Genomic DNA, 19389 nt, shown 5'->3' with positions numbered 1-19389 from the left:
CTGCCTGCGTGTTGAGATGAAATGCTCTGGCAGAGAGCAGATGTACCAATTAATAACCTGTCAGGTCTGATGGATAGAAGAGGAAAACAGTGTCCTCACACGGATCTCCAGCAAGGTTTCCGTCCCCCTTTCAGGGCGCTGTGGGTCAGGAGCCACACTCGGCCTCCCCAGGGAGAGCCCACACTGTGTCATTAGCGTCTGTCTTTCATAGCACCACGATGTGGCCTCTGAGAGGCTGACTCACCTGCTCTTCTCCCAGAATCCTGAAGTGATGGAGCTCTTTAATCAAGGAGTTGGGACAGCCAGCTGTTCAAAAGGAGAATTAATCACAGAAATGTCATTCTCATTCTGTACAGTAACACGCCTTTTACATAGTTATGCCTATCAGCGACCAAGGTTGATATGGGGGAGGACACAAATGCGTACCGGAAATACATGTCTGAACTACCACAAAGACACCAGACCTTCAGAGGACCTAAAGCTGCGGCCTGGGGCCCCACGGCAGCACTGGGACTACCTTGTTAGGCCTCTCCATGATGATCCAGCCTGTCCAGGGCCATGTCTAGTCGTTAGAGATGTGCCCGGCACGTCCCCGCCCTTGATTTTGTAGGGCCAGAGCAGGAGCGCTGGTGACGGCAGGTCCTCGCGTATTCATTGCGCTGCTTTTTGGCCCTTGGGCCAGATGAGAATGGAGACAGTTCTACAGCATATGCTGCTGCTGCTGCAGAATTTTCTGGGGTTTAGGACCCGTCCTGTTCCCTCCAAGGGGCCATGTCACTCTTGTAGTGAGATCCCGCAGTAGAGTTGGGGAGGGGGTTCTTTTCCGGAAAGATCTGGGGAGTGGGCTGTGGCAACCTTGCTGCCACCACGTTCCTACTCTAACGTTCCCACTCTAGGCGTTTGCATTGTCTTCCTCCAACTGTACAATGAAACAAGTAATAATATATACCCCAGCCCATACTGATACAGGTACACATCTATACATGCTCCCTATCAGCTAAAAAAATGGTCCACTGTGGTCTTTTCAATAGAATAATTCTACAGTATTAGGTGTAGTCATTTATAATATTAACTATGGTAATGAAATTATTCTGAAAACCTGTTGCTTTGAGATAAGACCTATGGATCACATCATCTGTTCAGTTTCTAATAAAGAAATCGTATGCCAAGCCTATCTAAGAAACCACCAAGCTATTTCTTCTTTTGCTCAGCATTGTGGTGTAGGATGGGGTGAAGGGGTTTTTCTGGGTGAGGGCAGGCTAAGAAATGACAAACCTTGCCTCCATGTGGGAAAAGGTGAACTTAGCAGCATGCTTGTGTATTATTCTGCAAGGTGGGTTGAAACCAACAGGAAAACAGAAGAAATGCCTTATGAGCACATGATGGGGTTGAAGACATGACAGAGTACTTAACGCAGGATATTTTAAAGAAAAAATTTTAAGGAAAAGATATTCATCAACTTGATTGGCCCATGGGATGCCCAGATAGTTAGTAAAGCATTATTTCTGGCTGAGTCTGGCAAGGGTGTTTCCAGAAAAGATCAATTAGCATCTGGGTTAATAGGCTAACAACAGAAGACCTGCCTTCATGAAGGTGGGTAGCTATCACAGGCATGGAGGGCAGCTTGACGAGACTGAAGATGGAGGGAAGGGGAAGCGTTCCTTCTCTCTCAGCTGCGCTCTTTGCTCCTCAGACCTTGGAGCCCCGGTGCCTGCCTTCCGAGTTTGGAACCCACTCAGTTTCCACACAACCCAGGTACCACTGTTTCATACTCAGACTGAATTGCAATCACACTTTGCTACATCACCAGCTTGCGATGGCAGATGGAGACTTCCCACCTCCATAGTGGAGTGCCTCAGTGTCTCGAATGAGTCTCCTCTGCGTCTCCATGTACGTGTGTTACTGTGCTCTGGAGCTCTCTCACTGATGCACTAGGGCTGGTCCCAATTCTGAAAGTCTATCCTCATGGGAAATGCTCGGACAGTAGTTACAGGTTTTGATATGCCATGGCATCTCATGCTATGAGGAAATAATTTACACGTATTAATGGAGAAAGTAAAAAAGATTTCTTATTATAAATGAAAATAAATCAGTTGCCATAGTTATGTCTGTTTCTGTAGAGAAAGGAATTTAGACCCTTGAAAGGAGAAACTGTAATTGAGCCAGGGTGGTTCTGGTTGAAGACAAGGGCTTGCCGGTGAAAGTTCTGCCTGAGAGGAGGCTCATCCTGGAGTTACTGCTTTCACATCAACCCAACAGTGTGTTGTAGGATATCCAGGATCATCTGGCTGGCTACAGAAAAGTGCTATATAAATGTGGCCTCATCCAGTTCTCCTGCTCTGACCTCTTTGTGGGGAGACAGTCATAACTTAGTTTTACAAAATGAATGAGTGAAGAATGGAGGCAGACAGAATGGAGGCATCTCCAGCAAGCGGCAGTGGTGTGAACAGGGCTGCGGATCACAGCAAAAGAAGCCGCCACGTGGAGAGGGGCTGGGGTGCCAGGGACAGGCCTAGGATGGAGCCAGACCCTGCGGCAGGGTCTCATTCTAGGTAAAAATGGCAGAATCATACGCAAGGCTAAAATCGTCAACCTAGATTTGTATATCCAGAAAAGCAAGCTGTCCTTCGTAACTGAGGGGAAAGAAAGAAAACTGGGGTCTCATAAAAGGCCTAGCGATGCTGCTAGAAAAATGATGAGCCAAATCTCAAATTAGCAGATAGGAAAAATAATAAAGAAATACATAAAATGGACACTAAAATCTATACAAAGTATCAATGAAGCAAAAACTCAGTTCTTTGAAATGATAATAAGATCTACAAACCCCCAGCAAATCTGACAAAAGGAGGAAAGAAATGACAGAAATGAATAAAATTAGAAATGAAAAAGTCTATCACAACAAATACCAATGGATGCCAGAGGGTCTTATGAAAATGTTTTGAAAACCTATATTCAGTTAAGCTGGAAAACAGAAAAAAGCCTGGATGCATTTCTAGATGCATTTGTTCCTTCAAAATTTATTTAAGATGGTATATGCCAATGAAACAAATCTATAATGAGCAGTGAAACAATAGTATCTCCCAAGAAAGGAAAGCCCAGAACCAATGAATTCATTGCTGAATTCTATCAGACCTTTAATACTCTGAACATTTTCCATGGAATAGAAGAGGAAGGAACACCACCGAACTCCTTCTCTGAAGCCAGTATTACATTGTTTTCCAAATCAAAGACAAACCAGACAAACAAAATCAGAGAACTAGAGATAAATCTCTTTGATAAACATACATGCAAAAATTCTCAATAAAATTCTTTCAAAGTAAATCTAGCACACATTAAAAAGTTCACATACTTATGATTAAGTTGATTTCATTCTGAGATATAAGAATTGTTTAACATACATAAATCAATAAATGTAATACAGGACATAAATGGAATGAAGTACAAAAAAAATCACACCATCATCTTAAATGGTGCAATAAAAGCTTATGATTAAATCCAATATCCTTTTATGATAAAGTCTCTGAAGAATCTAGGAATGGAGGAACTCGGCCTCAGCATAGAAAAGGCATAGATAACAAATCTCTGGACAATATCATACTAAACAGGGAAATACTGAAATCAATTCAAGTCAGGAATGAGACAAGGATGTTCACTCTCTGCTTTTATTTAATATGGTTCTATAATTCTTGGCCAGAACATAAGGCAAACAAAGAAATTAAGAAGATTCAAATATGGAAGAAGTCAAGTTAGCCCCATTTCCACATGATCTAATTCTATATGTAAAAGACCCTAAAGACTCTTCCAAACAATTCCTGAATCTGATACATACCTTGTAAAATATAGCAGGATATAAAATCAATATGCAAAAAGCAGTAGCTTTTCCCAGTATCAACAACAAGTAAGCTAAGAAAGAAATCAGGGAAACTGTCCCATTCACAGCAGCTTCAAAAATAAAAAAGACAACCGAAACAGAACAACAACGACAAAACCCTGGGAATAAACGTTACCCAACAGGTAAAAGTCCTTTGGAAAAAACCCAAAACTATAAAACTTTAATGTAGGAGTTCAAAGACGACACCGGAAGATGGAAAGGCCTTCCATATTCTTGGATTGGTAGAATTAATATTTTTAAGATGGCCATATTACTGAAAATGACCTACCAATTCAATGCAATGCTTATCAAAATCTCAATCACAGAAGCAGAAAAATCAATACTAATATTCATAATGAAGTATAAAAGATCCAAAAATAGAAAAATTACTCCTGAGTAAAACTAATAATTCTGGATGTATTATAATACCAAAGCCAGCATGATATTATAAACAGACACAAAGACCAATGTGCCAGACTAGAAGCTTTAGAAACAAAGTTACACAGCTAGTTATCTAATCTTTGATAAAGGAGATAAGAATGTATTGCAAGAAAAGGCATTTTCAAGGGGCTTGGAAAACTAGTTATCTGTATGTAGGAAATGGAAACCAACTTTATTTCTCATCCTGTATAAAAATCAACCCCAAATATTTTAATGTCAAATATTTTAATGTCAGATTTGAAACTTTAAAATTACCACAGAAAAATATAGGTAAAATGAAGATAGAGGCAGAGGTAATTGTTTTCTAAGCTCAGATAATAAGAACAAGAATCATCATGTTGGACTATATCAAATAAAATTGTTTCTGCACAATAAAACAATTGTCAGAACCAAAAGATAACTAACAGATTTCAATCAATAACAAGTGTTCAAAAGTTAAACATTAACAGAACAAATAGCCCAATTAATAAATGGGTAAAGAATTGACCTGAGAGTTCTTAGAAAAAGAAATACAAATGGCAAATAGATATATGTGCAGTATTGTTAGCCACAAAGGAAATACAAATGAAAACTATACCAATCTGAATGGCAATCATCAAGAAAACAAATTACATTTGCTGTGGAGAGTGTGGGGGAAAAAAGAAACATTGTGAGTATAAATGTAAATTGTTACAACCACAAAGGAAATCCAAACCTTCAGAAGTGGACCTGCCTAGGGTTGACATGTCACTACTGGGCATATATTTGAAGGAGGGTAAATCAGTATACAAGAGAGATATTTACAAGCTCATGTTTACTGCAGCTCTGCTCACATAGCCAAATGGGAGAATCAGCTGAGTTACCTAACAACCAATGAATGGATGAAGATTATCTATAGCTATCCATCTATACGTATGTATGTATATATGTATGTATGTATGTGCATACATGTGTATATATGTGTGTGTATGTGTATCTCCCATGGAATATTACTCAGACACAAAGAAAAATGAAATAATGCCATTTGTAGGAAAATAGATGGAACTAGAGATTATAATGTGTCAAACCACAAAGCCACACATTGAAAGTTTTACAATCTAGAAATAAAAGACAGGCATACATTAGAGGATGAACAATCCAATGCCTGCTGGATTCTGTGGTGCAATGATGGAAAGAGCCATCACCGAAGGGTCAAACGATGTCGCTTTAATGCTTGGACGCCACAAGCCCGTGGTAACTTTTTTGATACCTCCTGCTTCAAAGCCAAGAGGTCAGAAGGATCATGAGGATAATTCATTTGCACAACTACTTAAAGATAATAAAAATAGGGGCTGAGAAGGTGGCTCAGTGGTAGAGTGCTTGCCTTGCATGCCTGAGGCCCTGGGTTCGATTCCTCAGCACCACATAAGCAAAAAGAAAAAAGCTGGAAGTGGCGCTGTGGCTCAAGTGGTAGAGTGCTAGCCTTGAGCTGAAGAGCTGAGGGACAGCGCCCAGGCCCAGAGTTCAGGCCTCACGACCGAACCCCCCCCAAAAAATGCTCAGGGATAGCATCTAGCCCTGAGTTCAAGACCCAGGACCAGCACCAAATTATCTATCTATCTATCTGTGTATGTACATAGACACATATACATATATGCAAAGTAGCAGAGTGTGAAAGAAGTGTGCAATGAAAATGAAGGGCCAGCTACTCAGGAGGAAGAGCCTGGAAGGATTGTAGATCAAGGCCAGTACCAGTACTCCCAGCCTGTGGGAAGCCTAAGTAGGAGACCTTATTTAAAAAAAGTAATGATGGGGGCTGGGAAGGTGGCTCAGTGGTAGGCATGCCTGAGGCCCTGGGTTCGATTCCTCAGCACCACATAAGCAAAAAGAAAAAAGCTGGAAGTGGCGCTGTGGCTCAAGTGGTAGAGTGCTAGCCTTGAGCTGAAGAGCTGAGGGACAGCGCCCAGGCCCAGAGTTCAGACCCCACGAAAAAAAAAGATAATAAAAATATAATACAGCCAGGGGCCAGTGGTTCACACCTGCAATCCTAGCTACTTAAGAGGTTGAGTTCTGAGGATCCTGCTTGAAGCCAGCAGGGGAAGGAAAGACAGTGAGACTCCTATCTCCAATTAACCACCAGAAAACCAGAAGTAGCGCTGTGGCTCAAAGTGGTAGAGTGCTAGCCTTGAGCAAAAGAGCTCAGGGACAGCACCCAGGCTGTGAGTTCAAGCCCCATGACCCAGAAAAATAAAAAAAACAAAAATAAAAACCAAAGAGAGATCTGTATGCATACATACACATAATACATATATATGCATATCTATGTAGGATATAATTGTAACTGTAGGAATGTTTAGTGGGACAAACGAGGAGCAAAGGGAAGGGTGGAGAACAAATAGCATTGAAATGTGTTGTGTCTAGAGATGAAGAAGGCACAAAGAAACTCACCCCAAGTTTTAACTAATAGAGGGAGGGAGATGAGGGAGAGTAATTAGCTAGACTAAAACATAACACATGCAAATGTGAAATACCAATAACATGATAGAAAGTCAAACAAGCTGTGTTGGGTATCAGTGGGCAGGGAAGGATCCACAGGGAGGTGGACGAGGCTGAACATGCAAAGTACTTCATAAACACTTATGAAAACAGAATACTAGAACAATGAGACCTGTAGAAGTTGTTTTAAGAAGGGGAGAGAGTGCTGTATATTTCATGTACATTGTAGGCACATGGTGTCACAAAGGAACTCCCTAATGCAGCAAATCTGTGCTAAGAAAAGCAAAACAAGAACTAATGAAACCTCAGTTCTCTGGTAGTTTTGTTTGTGAATATCCTTGATCCTTGAATAATAAATGAGCCAGGTGTAAAAAAAATCTATAGCTGATTTCAGTTTTGTACTTTCATTTATATTCACCTTGTAAGTTCTTATTTGCGTCTTCTAGTTATGAAGCAGAAATTATGTATATCTGAGTTTATATCTAGATATTTTAAAGAAATATGATCTTGATGCATTTTTTTCAGCCTAGAAGTTTTAAAGTGTCCTTCCTCTTTATACATGGTCTTTTCTGTCACTCACGCCTGAGGAACAGGGCTTTGACATATTTTTATTCTAGGTTAAAAAAAAGAAACAGAATTTGAAATTAGCTTATCTTCAGAATTTATATTCTGACATTCTCCTCAGATATAAGTAAAAAAGATTGATGTCAATGACAGCGCAAATATAAACATCCTTAACAGAAGACCACGTCATTACCTGAAACACCTGGAAGCTAACAGATGAGGATGGGTGGATGCAGAGAACGGGGGAGCAGTGCCGGCCAAGGTCGCAGGTCATGGAGTGGTACCCATAATCTATGCTCATAACTAAGCACACACATGGGAGACAGGCAGATAGAAACGGCACAAAGATAGCACTTAAAGATCACAAAACTACAAATGCAAGACAAATGCACATCCTGTAATGTGTAAGGAATATAAAAACTGGCATAATCAAGAAGGAACTGCTCTGTGAAACCCTAAATAAAAATCATACTAAGGATGGGGAATTAGAAAGGAGGGAATAGTTCAGGTAGCCAAGTATTCACTCCTTTCATGGTCGCCTTGATTTCATACAAAGAACACGTCTATAGGAATGTCCACCCAGCAGCTGACTTTTCCACTTCGGGCAGGTGCACTCCTGTTATTGATTCTTGTGAGGATGGGGTATTGTTTCTAACTATTTTCTCATTTTGTTTTTCAATCTTCCCCTCACTTTGAATATGCCTAGCATTTACGACCACATGTGGCATCCTCACTGAACTGCTCTGACACCCCCAAATCAACAGACTCATCTTCAGGGAATATTTTTTTTTGTTTTGTTTTTTTGGTCCAGTCATGGGGCCTGAACTCTGGGCCTGGGCACTGTCCCTCAGCTCTCCAGCTCAAGGCTAGCACTCTACCACTTGAGCCATAGCGCCACTTCTGGCTTTTTTTCTTTTTGCTTATGTGGTGCTGAGAAATCGAACCCAGGGCCTCATGCATGCAAGGCAAGCGCTCTACCACTGAGCCACCTTCCCAGTCCCAGGGAATATTTTTGTATTCCATTTAGGTTGATAAGAGGAAGGAAGGAAGGAAAACTAAAGACTATGAATAAATAGATGTTAATATCTTTGGTGTGCTCTTTTTTTAGCCTCCTTCCGAGAGAGGGGGGGGGAGGAGAGAGAGGGAGAGGGAGAGGGAGAGGGAGAGGGAAAAGGAGAGGGAGAGGGAGAGAGGGGAAAAGGGAGAGAGGGGAAAAGGGAGAGAGGGGAAAAGGGAGAGAGGGGAAAAGGGAGAGAGGGGAAAAGGGAGAGAGGTTCTGTGTTGTTTGCAGTGACTGTGAAATCCACAGCTGCTTGCTTTTGTCACTCAGGTAGTAAGTGAAGCAACAAGAGAGCAGAATGAACTGGAATTCTATTTAAGTTCTCCAACAGACTCTATAGGATGTTATATTTTACATACTAAAAGGCCACACATTCAGAACTTCATGTACTGCACTTATTGTAACCCTCAGACTGATATAATTAAGTCTGAGAAACTTGATCTGCATTCTTATGTATGGGGAGGCAATATACCATTGCAGAGACATGAAAAACTTAGGCACAACCCCAGAGCAAAAGCCCAAGAAAATTTCAAGGGTTCAAACTCATCATAGAGTGACCATAAAAGGCCTCTTCTGTGGGACAGCCAGTATTATTCTCACCCTGTGTGTCTTTGTCCTCGCCACAGGAGCTGGCACACAAAGGTGAGTGTGTGGCTAGACCGAAAGCACACATGGGTGACAATTCAGTGAAACCAAAACTGAAAAGCATTCTGAAGGCTTACACCCACAGTACCGCTCACAGACTGTTTAGCTGTTTGCCTGCTTCTTTGTTAATCTCCATCTTCACAACTCTAAAACAAGTGCCATGTGACTGGGGACAATCTCCCCCCAACTGCTTTCTCTAGAATCTCTTCCACAAATAGTAGGTGGAGGTGAGACAAGCAGGCCTTGGTCCCAGCTGGCTGGGGATTGGTGAGTCCGCAGCCGCTCCTGCTCCCCCCAACACACGGAGACCCCAGCGGGCCAAACCGCGTGCCTACGCAGCTGCGGGTCATCACAGCAGATCACCCGTCCCGCACACAGACCCAGGGCATCTTGCCTTCCTAAGAATGTCTTTGTCCATGGTCTCCTTCTCTGAGAACTGCTTTATACATAGTAAGTTATCCAATCCCTTTCTTTAAAAAAAACAAAACACGATTTTAAATTATCTTTAAAAAAAAAATTTTGGCCCTAGGGCTTGAACTCAGGGCCTAAGCACTGTCCCTGAGCTCTTCAGCTCAAGGCTGGCACTCTATCACTTGAGCCACAGCACCACTTTCAGCTTTTTAAAGTAGTTTATTAGAGATAAGAGTCTCGTGGACTTGCCTACCCTGGCTGGCTTTGACCTGTGATCCTCAGATTTCAGCCTCCTAAGAGGCTAGGATTATAGGCATGAGCCACTAGCAGTTACCTTTAAGTCATGTACAAAGGGATTTCAATTCAGCATATCTGTTGATGAGTACAATGCATCTCAATCAGTACCATCCCTTCTCTCATTCTCCTCCATCTCTGTCTTGTAGGTCAGCCTGCTCCCCTGTGCACCAGCCTAAATTCTGGACAAATAAGTGACATAATGCCCCTCCCCATTTGTGGCTTTTGCTTTGAATAGTTACTTGGAATTGCTGAGTCCTGAGGGTACACGTTCAAGTTAGCTGGGTTATAACGGTGTCCTACTCAAGTATATACTCATGGTTTCTTAACCAAATTGTAGCCAGTTTTCCTCAAACACCAACAGCGGACACCAGTAGCCTGCAGGGCGGGGCACACAATGCACAGGGAATAATTACAGGTGAGTAAGTAAATGTAGGTAGAGAATGCCATTGTCCTCTAATTGCAAACAAGAGCTCTGAAACGTATGGCTTTTATGCCCTTCAATTCTGGGCCAGAATGGAAGATAGTGCGTAAAAAGCCCTAGTCTATATTCTCCAATCTCCAGAATTGAGTGATATCTTAAGCACAATGCTTAATGTTTAAATACAAAATATTAGTATACCACTATTCTACAGATGAAGAGTTTACTGTTTTTTAAGTTCTCTTTCCCTGTGGGCCTTGTCGGAGGAAAGCTAACCTCTGGCCAGAGTGGAACTCTATTATCAATGGAGAATCAGACAAGGCCTACGAGATGGGTTTAGTTGAAAGCCACTGTGAGAGGCAATTACTCAGACCATTGCCGAAATGTCAAAATACTTTTCTTAACACAGCCACACGACTGCCAAACGCAATCTGATGATTTTGTTTATGTCAGTGACAATCAGATCTAATTCTTGGATTTTCTGCACTTGCTGGCATTTGATTCATCAGTGATTAGAGAGCACCATGTAGTCACGTATTGAAGAATGACAATGTCTTAGTTTTGAACAAAATGTTATCTATTCTTGTTAGATGAACCTCCCTCTCACGCTGTATTGCTTGTCTAGCATGGTTGACAGACATTATAGAATCTGCCTCCACACCCCAGTGAAAAAGATCAGAGATCTCGTAAAGAATTCCATTCTATCAACCATACATTCTTGTTAGAAAGATCTAGATTTGGAATAATGGAGACCATACCAACTTCTTCTAAGCTTCCATGAAGCTTTTCTTTCCTGGCACAATCACCTGATTTCCTGAAGTAGTCTATAAACCTGTGCAGATGTACAGGAAGCTCCAGGTGTTTTTCCTTCTGAGTGTAGCTGGCATCCTCCCTTTGGAATGTGGCACCTGTGAGGTCGCCAGTCTATTCTGCGATCTCCCGATGCTTCCTTCCCAGGGGGTTTTGAGAAGCATTTGCTTCCGCTATGGGGGCAAATGTTCCTGCCCTTGCTTCACCTCATCCTGCCTAAAGCACGCCTCATACCTGCCCTGAACTCTTAACTCAGGAGCAAGGCCCACCTCACCTGTCCTAGTATAGCTCCTATTTGTGGGTCTACCTGGTGTTACCCCAGAATACACCTCTGTTACAAATGTTTGTGTTTTAAAGACAACTAAGAAACAACAAATAGAGAGTGAACCCATTTTAATTCTTCACCGGCAATCTACCCAAAGACAAGGTGCATACTGTCTTCACTGGAGATGATTCTTCACCACAGCTATGTACAGTTCTCACTCTCTTCCAAGGACCTAAAGAATTTCCCATTCATTCTAATTAAATAGTCTATGAATGGCATAGGATCCGCCATTGATAAAACTGCTCTCCTTTAAGTTGTGAGATTCACTTCACTCTCCATGTCTTCGGTTTTCTCTGCAGTCCTCTGCTTCCTCTTCCTATCTGTCACATATGGGAGAGGCCGTGTCTTTGGGCCACTGGGGGTCCCTCTCTCATTCTCTTCCACAGCTGCCTGGCTCCTTCAATGGGGTCTCTGCGTGGGCTCCCAGTTGGGCTCCAGCTTCCAGGCCAGCCCCTGCTCCCGTGTGTTCCGCAGAAATTTTAACACAAAGAAATCCCACAAGGGTAACTCCTGGCCCCTGGCAGATGAGTTCCCACACATCCAGCTCTGCTGATCCGAGACGCGCTTACGGAAGACGCATTCCTTCACGAGGGCTCACAGCCATTTTTCTGTGTTGATGGCTGACATGAGTAAACTCATTGCTTTCAAAGTTTTTAATTCATTACATCCATTTTGTAAAGGTGGACACACACACAGACACACACACAGACACACAGACACAGACACAGACACACACACACACACCATCTCTAGGCCACTGGCCTCTTTCTCTCAGATGCCTCGCTAATGCTGGGCAGAGGCTCTGAGATCACACACAGTGTTTGGGGGTCTCCTGGCACTGGTCCCCCATTCTTCTCTCTTTCTGATAGGAGCTCAGGTTCACCGTTAGAGAATTTGCTCTGTCTTCTCTACTGGGCAGCCTTCTTGCTGCTCGAGGAAGTGGAGACATAGCCATCAGGCAGCTCTTGGCCGCTGTGCTGTCCCTGCCCCTGCCCTGCTTTGTCCTCCCTGAGCAAGCCCCAACATCTCAATCATGGTTTGCTGCCCGTGGTAAGGTGGCGTGGAATTCCATCTCATCCTGTGTTGAGTCTGTTATGCTTATCTGAGGATTTGTGCCCATCTGTTGTATTTTTCCCAGTCATTAAATTTCTACTCCATGTCTTGCACGGGCTTCCTATGAACTATTGTAAGTAAGAATGAATTACTTAAAGCCAGGTACTAGTCGCTCACACATGTAATCCTAGCTATTCAGGAGACTGAGATCTGAGTATCACAGTTCAAGGCCAACCCAGGTAGGAAACTCTGTGAGAATCTTACCATAAATAAAACTATCCCCCAAAAAGCTGAGGGTGGAGCTGTGACTCAAATGGTAGAGTACTAGTTTTGAGGAAAAAACACTCAGAGACAGCACCCAAGCCCTGAGTTCAAGCCCCAGGAAGGTACACACACACACATACACATACACACACACACACACACACATACACACACACATACACACACACATACACACACACATACACACACATACACACACACATACACACACACACAAATTACCCAGGTGATATTAAAAATGGAGAAGACATACACTAAAAAGAATATGAAAATAAACTTCAATCTCATTTTTTAAAAAGATATCTTTGAAACCAGGCCTTTGAATTTCTCTTAGTAAGTTTGACTTTCATTCTGTTCTTCTACCATAAATACGTGTACAACCTAATTGAGAACTCCCCCTAGAATACTTCTTGCGAACTTCAGGATAACTTTGGTGGACTGAGCTACAACTTTTCCTTTTTTTCTTTTATTTTTTTTTTATTGTGAAAATACCGTGCAGAGGGATTACAATTACACGGGCAAGGTAACGAGTACATTTCTTGTCAAGCATTGTTGCCTCCTCCTTTGTTTCTCCTTCCCATCCCTTCCCATCTCCTCCTCCCCACCTGCTCCTTCACTGTTCCCCTCTTCTCCCCCCTTCCCCACCCCTCCCCACCAAAGTTGTAAAGTTTTTCTGTTAGGCAAAATGAACCCCAAGATAAGGACTCAAATGGTTTTTCTTTCTTGCTATTGTTTCTACATATTTCTGAGATGATTTCTTTGTTGCTTTGTATGTCCCTCCCCCACGGTATAACCCCTGCTTTCATTGTACTTGATGTTGGTATAATTTGTGAAGGGGAAGGGAAAAAACAAATTGTTTAAATAGGGATACAGGTGGACCCATTGCAACAATCAGCTACACGAGCTACAACTTTTCCAGGAAGCTTGTTTCTAAGTGTCTAGGAAACTCATTTGGAGAACATATTCCACTGAAACCAGTCAAGCCACATAGGCCTTCAAGCCCTATGTTTTTCTTTTTCATATCCTTGCAAAGCATTGTGGGATAATTGTGATATCCTTTGGGCCCCATGGCAAACCGTGGGTACCCAGGGGTAAAAACTGCAATGGATTTCAGCCGTCCGATCTGCTACTGGCACTGGCCACATGACACAAATAATCTGCAATTTGCAGATCACTGCTGTTTGGTGTGGGATGCTTTGAGGATTAATTTTTATCTTGGCTACAGCTTAGAATCCTTAAATGTAGGCTTGACAATAACAGCTACCTTCTATTTTCCCCTTAAGTACAACTTTGAAAGAGAACCCAGCTAACTATAAAATGGCATAAAAAAATAAGCCATAATGCGATGCGATCAAAGGCAACACAGCAAAATGAAGCGCTGACCTTGAGTTCCGAGCCTGAGGCCGGGCAGGCAGGCTCCGCAGGGCACATTTCCCACAGGGAAGAGGTTTGATGGGCTCTTTTCACTGTAGGTGAGCCCGGCTGATTAGGGTTTCCGTGCAGTTTGTGAATGTGGCCACTTGAATTAGTTTGACAGCTGGGAGTTGACTGAATCCATAGAAAATTCACTAGGATCTGTGAACTGACCTTTCCATCTGAGCAGCAGGACTTGCGCTCAGGCAGGAAGGCCATGAGACGCTCATTTCCAATTAAACAGCAAAAAGCCAGAGGAAGAGCTGTGGCTCAAGTGCTGTAGTTGTACGTGGCCTTGGGCAAAAGCTAAAAATGATAGCACCCAGGCCTTGAGTTCAAATCACAGTAGCAGGGCCCATCCATGCATGCACACACACACAGATACAAAAAAATTCTGGGTGTGTTTAAATAGGTGTTCATTATGCTATGTGTCACATCTAACTAGATGTAGCCTTCTATAACGAAAAACTTTTGTATATAAAAAACTAACATTTGCAAGAGGCTCAAAATAGTATTATTGAACCCAGGGATCTTTAATTTGATATTTAAGGTATATAAAGATAACTTTGAAAAAAAGAAGAAGAATGCCATAACAGTTAGTACTGATCTTATTTTTAATCATTGAAATATATGAGAAAATTAAAAGTGGACCCCAACCTATCACCATGCACCAACATCAACTCAAAATGGATTAAAGACCTTAACATCAAACCTGAATCTCTGAAACTACTGCAGGACAGAGTAGGAGAAACACTTGAACTTATAGGCACAGGAAGAAACTTCCTGAACAGAGTCCCAGGGTCACAACAAATTGGAGAGAGACTTGACAAATGGGACTACTTTAAAATAAAAAGTTTCCGCACAGGCCAAGAAATAACAACCAAACTAGAAAGACAGACAACTAATTGGGAAAAAATATTTACCAGCAAAATATCAGACAAGGGTCTAATATCCATCATATACAGGGAACTCAAGAAACTAATCCCTCCCAAATCCAACAAACCAGTTACTAAATGGTCAAGAAGAGATAAAAATGGCAAAGAAACACATGAGGAAATGTTCACCATCCCTGGTTGTGAAGGAAATGCAAATGAAGACAACCCTGAGACACCACCTTACCAAAGTTAGAATGTCCCACATCCTAAAGTCAGCCAACGACAAATGCTGGAGGGGATGTGGAGAAAGAGGAACCCTATTACACTGCTGGTGGGAACGTACACTTTACAACCACTTTGGAAAGCAGTCTGGAGAGTCCTCAGAAAGCTAAATATTGACCTCCCCTATGACCCAGCCATACCACTTCTAGTCATCTATCCTGAACAACAGGAACCAGTATACAAGGACACGTGCACCTCCATGTTTATTGCAGCACTGTTCACAATAGCCAGGATATGGAAACAACCCAGATGCCCCACCACAGATGAATGGATCCAAAACTTGTGATATCTATACACAATGGAATATTACGCAGCCATTAGAAAGGAAAAAATACTGGCATTTGCAGGGAAATGGATGGAGCTAGAAGGAATCATATTGAGCGAGGTAAGCCAAGAGCAAAGAGACAAATGATACATGGTCTCCCTGATAAGTGGATGTTAAATCCAAAACATAAGGTGTTATGACAAAATTAACAAGGCTTAAGAAACAAAGGACTTCCACTCATTTGGTTGAATCACTACTAAATAACCCCATGCGGCTGATCACATGTATGCTATATATGTGCACATCGGAGGGGAACCAGGAAGACGACACAGAACTAGAGGGAATCAGGGAAAAACAAACAACAGCGGGACCCATCAGCTGCACTGGACATTGACCAAAATGAACTAAGCAACTCAATGGCAGCGATGGGAGGGAGGGAACAAGTGGGAAAGAGGGAACAGCTGATGCTATGCAAAACAAAAGAAATGTACATATCACCCAATGTGGAAGAAATAACCGTACTGCAAAGCTCATAGAACTCATAAATGTTATAGACCATGATAGACAATTTGCCCCATGAAAGTTAGAATGTGTTTATGACTTTAACTAAGTATCACTATCCCACAATACTGTGAAATTTGGAAAATTATGTAATCACTTAATCACAGTAAGGAAGTTGAAAAAAAAGAAATGTATGAGCATATCATTTGTAGAACGAATATATTCTGATATGAATGTATAATACCAGGCATAGCGTATCTGAGTATATCAGCCTGAAATTTTGAAACTGTAGAGTTTCTAGACTAAACTAAACATAGTGCGCATATTTTCTCAATTTTTCATTGTTGATGAAGCAATTCCTACCCCAGAAGCAAACAAACAACTTCACAGAGTTCAAAACAAGTTTGGATGTTGGCAATTTCATAATTTAGATCAGAGCAACATTTTCCGCTTTGATGTCCCTGCAGTACAGTTCCGACGTCCACTGCACAGCTAGCCTCTGACCTGCCTCCAGTGAGTGCTGCGGCCTCCATAGCCAGACACAAACGTCTCATTTCACAGACAGCACGAATTATTGTTATGGACAGGAGGAAAGGCCCAACTACATATTCCTTTCTTCTCAAGTGTGTGTCTGCTATGCATAAGGACAGAGGTGATAAAGGAAGCTGAAATTCATCCATCAGGGACTCTCTTTTCCTACAGTTTACATTAGAGATAACATGCCCATCAACAAACCTGCTAAACGCAGAAAGAGCTAAGCGGGAAGAGGGTAATCAAAGCGGAACAGGAAGCCAGGGAATGAATGGAATGAAAGGTGTGGCGGCTGAAGCCCGCACGTGAGCGTGAGCGGAGGTGGTGCAGCTGTCGGTGCACATGAGAACTCGAAGGTCCTGCACAGCCTAACTCCTGGGCTGAAACAAGCAGCCACTGGCACCTGATTATTTGTTCCAGAAAATCCCTGCCCTGGAAGATAAGCTTGTAAGGCAAAAAGTGACTTTACTGTCTGCCTCGAGAGCTTCCTGCACATGATCTAACCAGTTTGCTAGGCTGTGCAGCGTCTCTCTGAACAGGGCAAGAGATGGCTCCTGGGGGTGACGTAATCAAGGCATCCTTCAGAACCTCATCTCACTGTGTCACCACCCCAGACCGTGATATCAGGAGCTTGCCCAGTTCTGAGCAGTCATCAAAGATCTGCAAAGATCTCCCGGAACCATGGACGCCCAGACCCAGGCCCTTCAAGTCTTTCATGCACTTCCACTTTCTGTGGCCTCATGACTGCTCTGTACGTAGTGAAGCGCCCGATGAGCGCTCCTCCACAACAGCTCTCCTGTCGTCACATGAGACAGTCGACAAAGGACCAGGCAGAAAAGCACTTAAGACTTGACGTTTTTCTCATTTCTATGCTGTTAGGCTATCAAAATAATTTTTAAAACTTTGAGAAAACTGCTCTCAGTGTGTATACTCCAGTATTTTGGTTCCACCGTGCGCTACATTCAGGTCTTCTTTGTGCTAGACCTATATTTGGAATAGTTTTGGCTGCGTGTGTGCAAAGGCCCGGCCCTTTCCCCAGCTGACATCCTCCAATGGCGCGCTTACCTTGAAGGGCCAAGAAGTGAGCGGCTCTGCGAGCAAGGGGCTCCCCAGATGGAGTGTGCTACAACCCAGCTTTCTCTCTCCCACTCTCCTCCAAAAGTCGTTGTGACTGAAACCAGGGAAGGGGAAGAAAGGGAGCAGCAGAGAGGGGCTTCATGTCACCTTTCACATGGCTTTCTATAGCTTATGGTTATTAGTTTACCTAAATGAGCATGCTAATTTCTAGTTCACAGGAAGAAAAAGGGAACCTGGGGGTGACCGTCTCTGAGCAGATCCAGCCAAAGACCCATCCAGCTAGAGAATGAAGGCAGCCAGCTCCGGATGCTGTGGCTAGTGAAGATTCTCCTGAAGACAATGGACAGGTACACAAGTGCTGCAATACTTCCTGTTTGTAGACTGGACACTTGCAGTATTTATGATTCCCTGCCCTTTGCCTTAGAATGTTTTTAAACTGGACTTCCTTGGGACATATTTAGATTTGACTAAGTTGGGGACAAAGAAGTAATATCTAAACATCTAGCAAGAAAACAGAAGTCATCCGATTTTAGGAATTCACAGAATTCTAAGCACTCCTTAGAGCTGAGGCCAAGGGAGGCCAGGGCTGGTGTGGGAGGGAGGGAGGAAGGAGGAGGGCGGCAGGAAGGAGTTCACGTTCTGACAGGTACCTAAGGATATTTTCTGTTTGTGACTTTTTTTTATATTTTAAATTTACCCTAGTAATTTCCCTTGTTACTTTTGTGCTACGCATTTAGTTTCTTTTATTCATCTCAGTGTGGGGATAATTTTATTCATTACCGAAAAGCATATTTCAGGTTCTTTTTTAAAAAACAAAACAAAACCCAATAATTTTGTAGGCGCAGTAAAGTACCGCCATTTAGATTCATCACTGCTTTTATATAGTTCAGATGGTTAGAGTTTGTATGATGGTGTGAGTCACATTTGAAAAAGACGAGATAAATAAATAAATCCAATAGAAAGGACAAGCGACAGCTACTATGACAGACAGATCCAACCCCACAGCTCCAGCTGTTAATTACAGTGCAGCTGATTGCCTGGATCTTTACATTTCCCACATGATAATCAGTAATCATTCTTTATTTTAATGAGCCAAGATGGCCAAATCTGAGTAATACTTATGTGTCAGCAGAGTTGTACCAATGAGTCCAAATTTGCTATTCACATTTTGAAAAACAGCATTCATGGATATTCAGCGAAGCACCTTTGAAATGGAGGGACAAGCCAGGCCCGGTAAGTCACATGTCACGGTAGCTCCTCAGCAGGAGGAAGTTGAGAGGACAGTGATCTGAGGCCCATCCCAGAAGTGCTAGGTATGGTGCTAGGTTCCTATTACAAGGGCCCATCTACACAAGGGCAGACCCAGGCAGAAACTCAAGATCCTGTTTGACAAATAAATAAAGCCAACAGGGCTTTGGTAGAATGGTAGAGCAATCATCCAGCAAGCAGAAGGCCCTGAGTTAAACCCCCAGTACCTCCAAAACCCAAGCCAAAGAAACCAAGAGGGACAGTGAGGGTCTCAGAAGAGGTGTACCAGGCCCCCGGCAGAGTAGGGTCCCCACTGAGCACTCAGGCGACTGCACTGTGGATGGACAAGGAGAAAGGGGCTCCAGCCATTTTGTAAGATCATTCATGGATTCAAGCGAGCACTCACCAATGAGAACATTGACCTGAACACACGCTAACACAGTCAAGGGTTCCAAGTGGAAGATGATGCTTGTAAATGACTTCCACGAGGAGTAGTTGTCTTTTTAGGGGTTTCATATATATATATATATATATATATATATATATATATATATATATATATA

General features: G+C 42.6%; 1 protein-coding gene across 1 annotated transcript in view; it reads right to left on the bottom strand.

Annotated features, from left to right (window-relative positions):
• Nucleotides 1-19389, bottom strand: part of Park2 (parkin RBR E3 ubiquitin protein ligase) — a 1020418-nt gene that overhangs the window by 149372 nt on the left and 851657 nt on the right. The window contains exon 8 of the mRNA XM_013024525.1: nt 245-306. Coding sequence (XP_012879979.1) covers nt 245-306 — 62 coding nt within the window. The remainder of the gene's footprint in view (nt 1-244; nt 307-19389) is intronic.

This window comes from Dipodomys ordii, unplaced genomic scaffold (assembly GCF_000151885.1).
Source record: "Dipodomys ordii isolate 6190 unplaced genomic scaffold, Dord_2.0 Scaffold77, whole genome shotgun sequence".
NCBI classification, from domain to species: domain Eukaryota; kingdom Metazoa; phylum Chordata; class Mammalia; order Rodentia; family Heteromyidae; genus Dipodomys; species Dipodomys ordii.
Note: the sequence above shows the minus strand (reverse complement) of the source record. Positions and strands in the feature narration are given on the sequence as shown.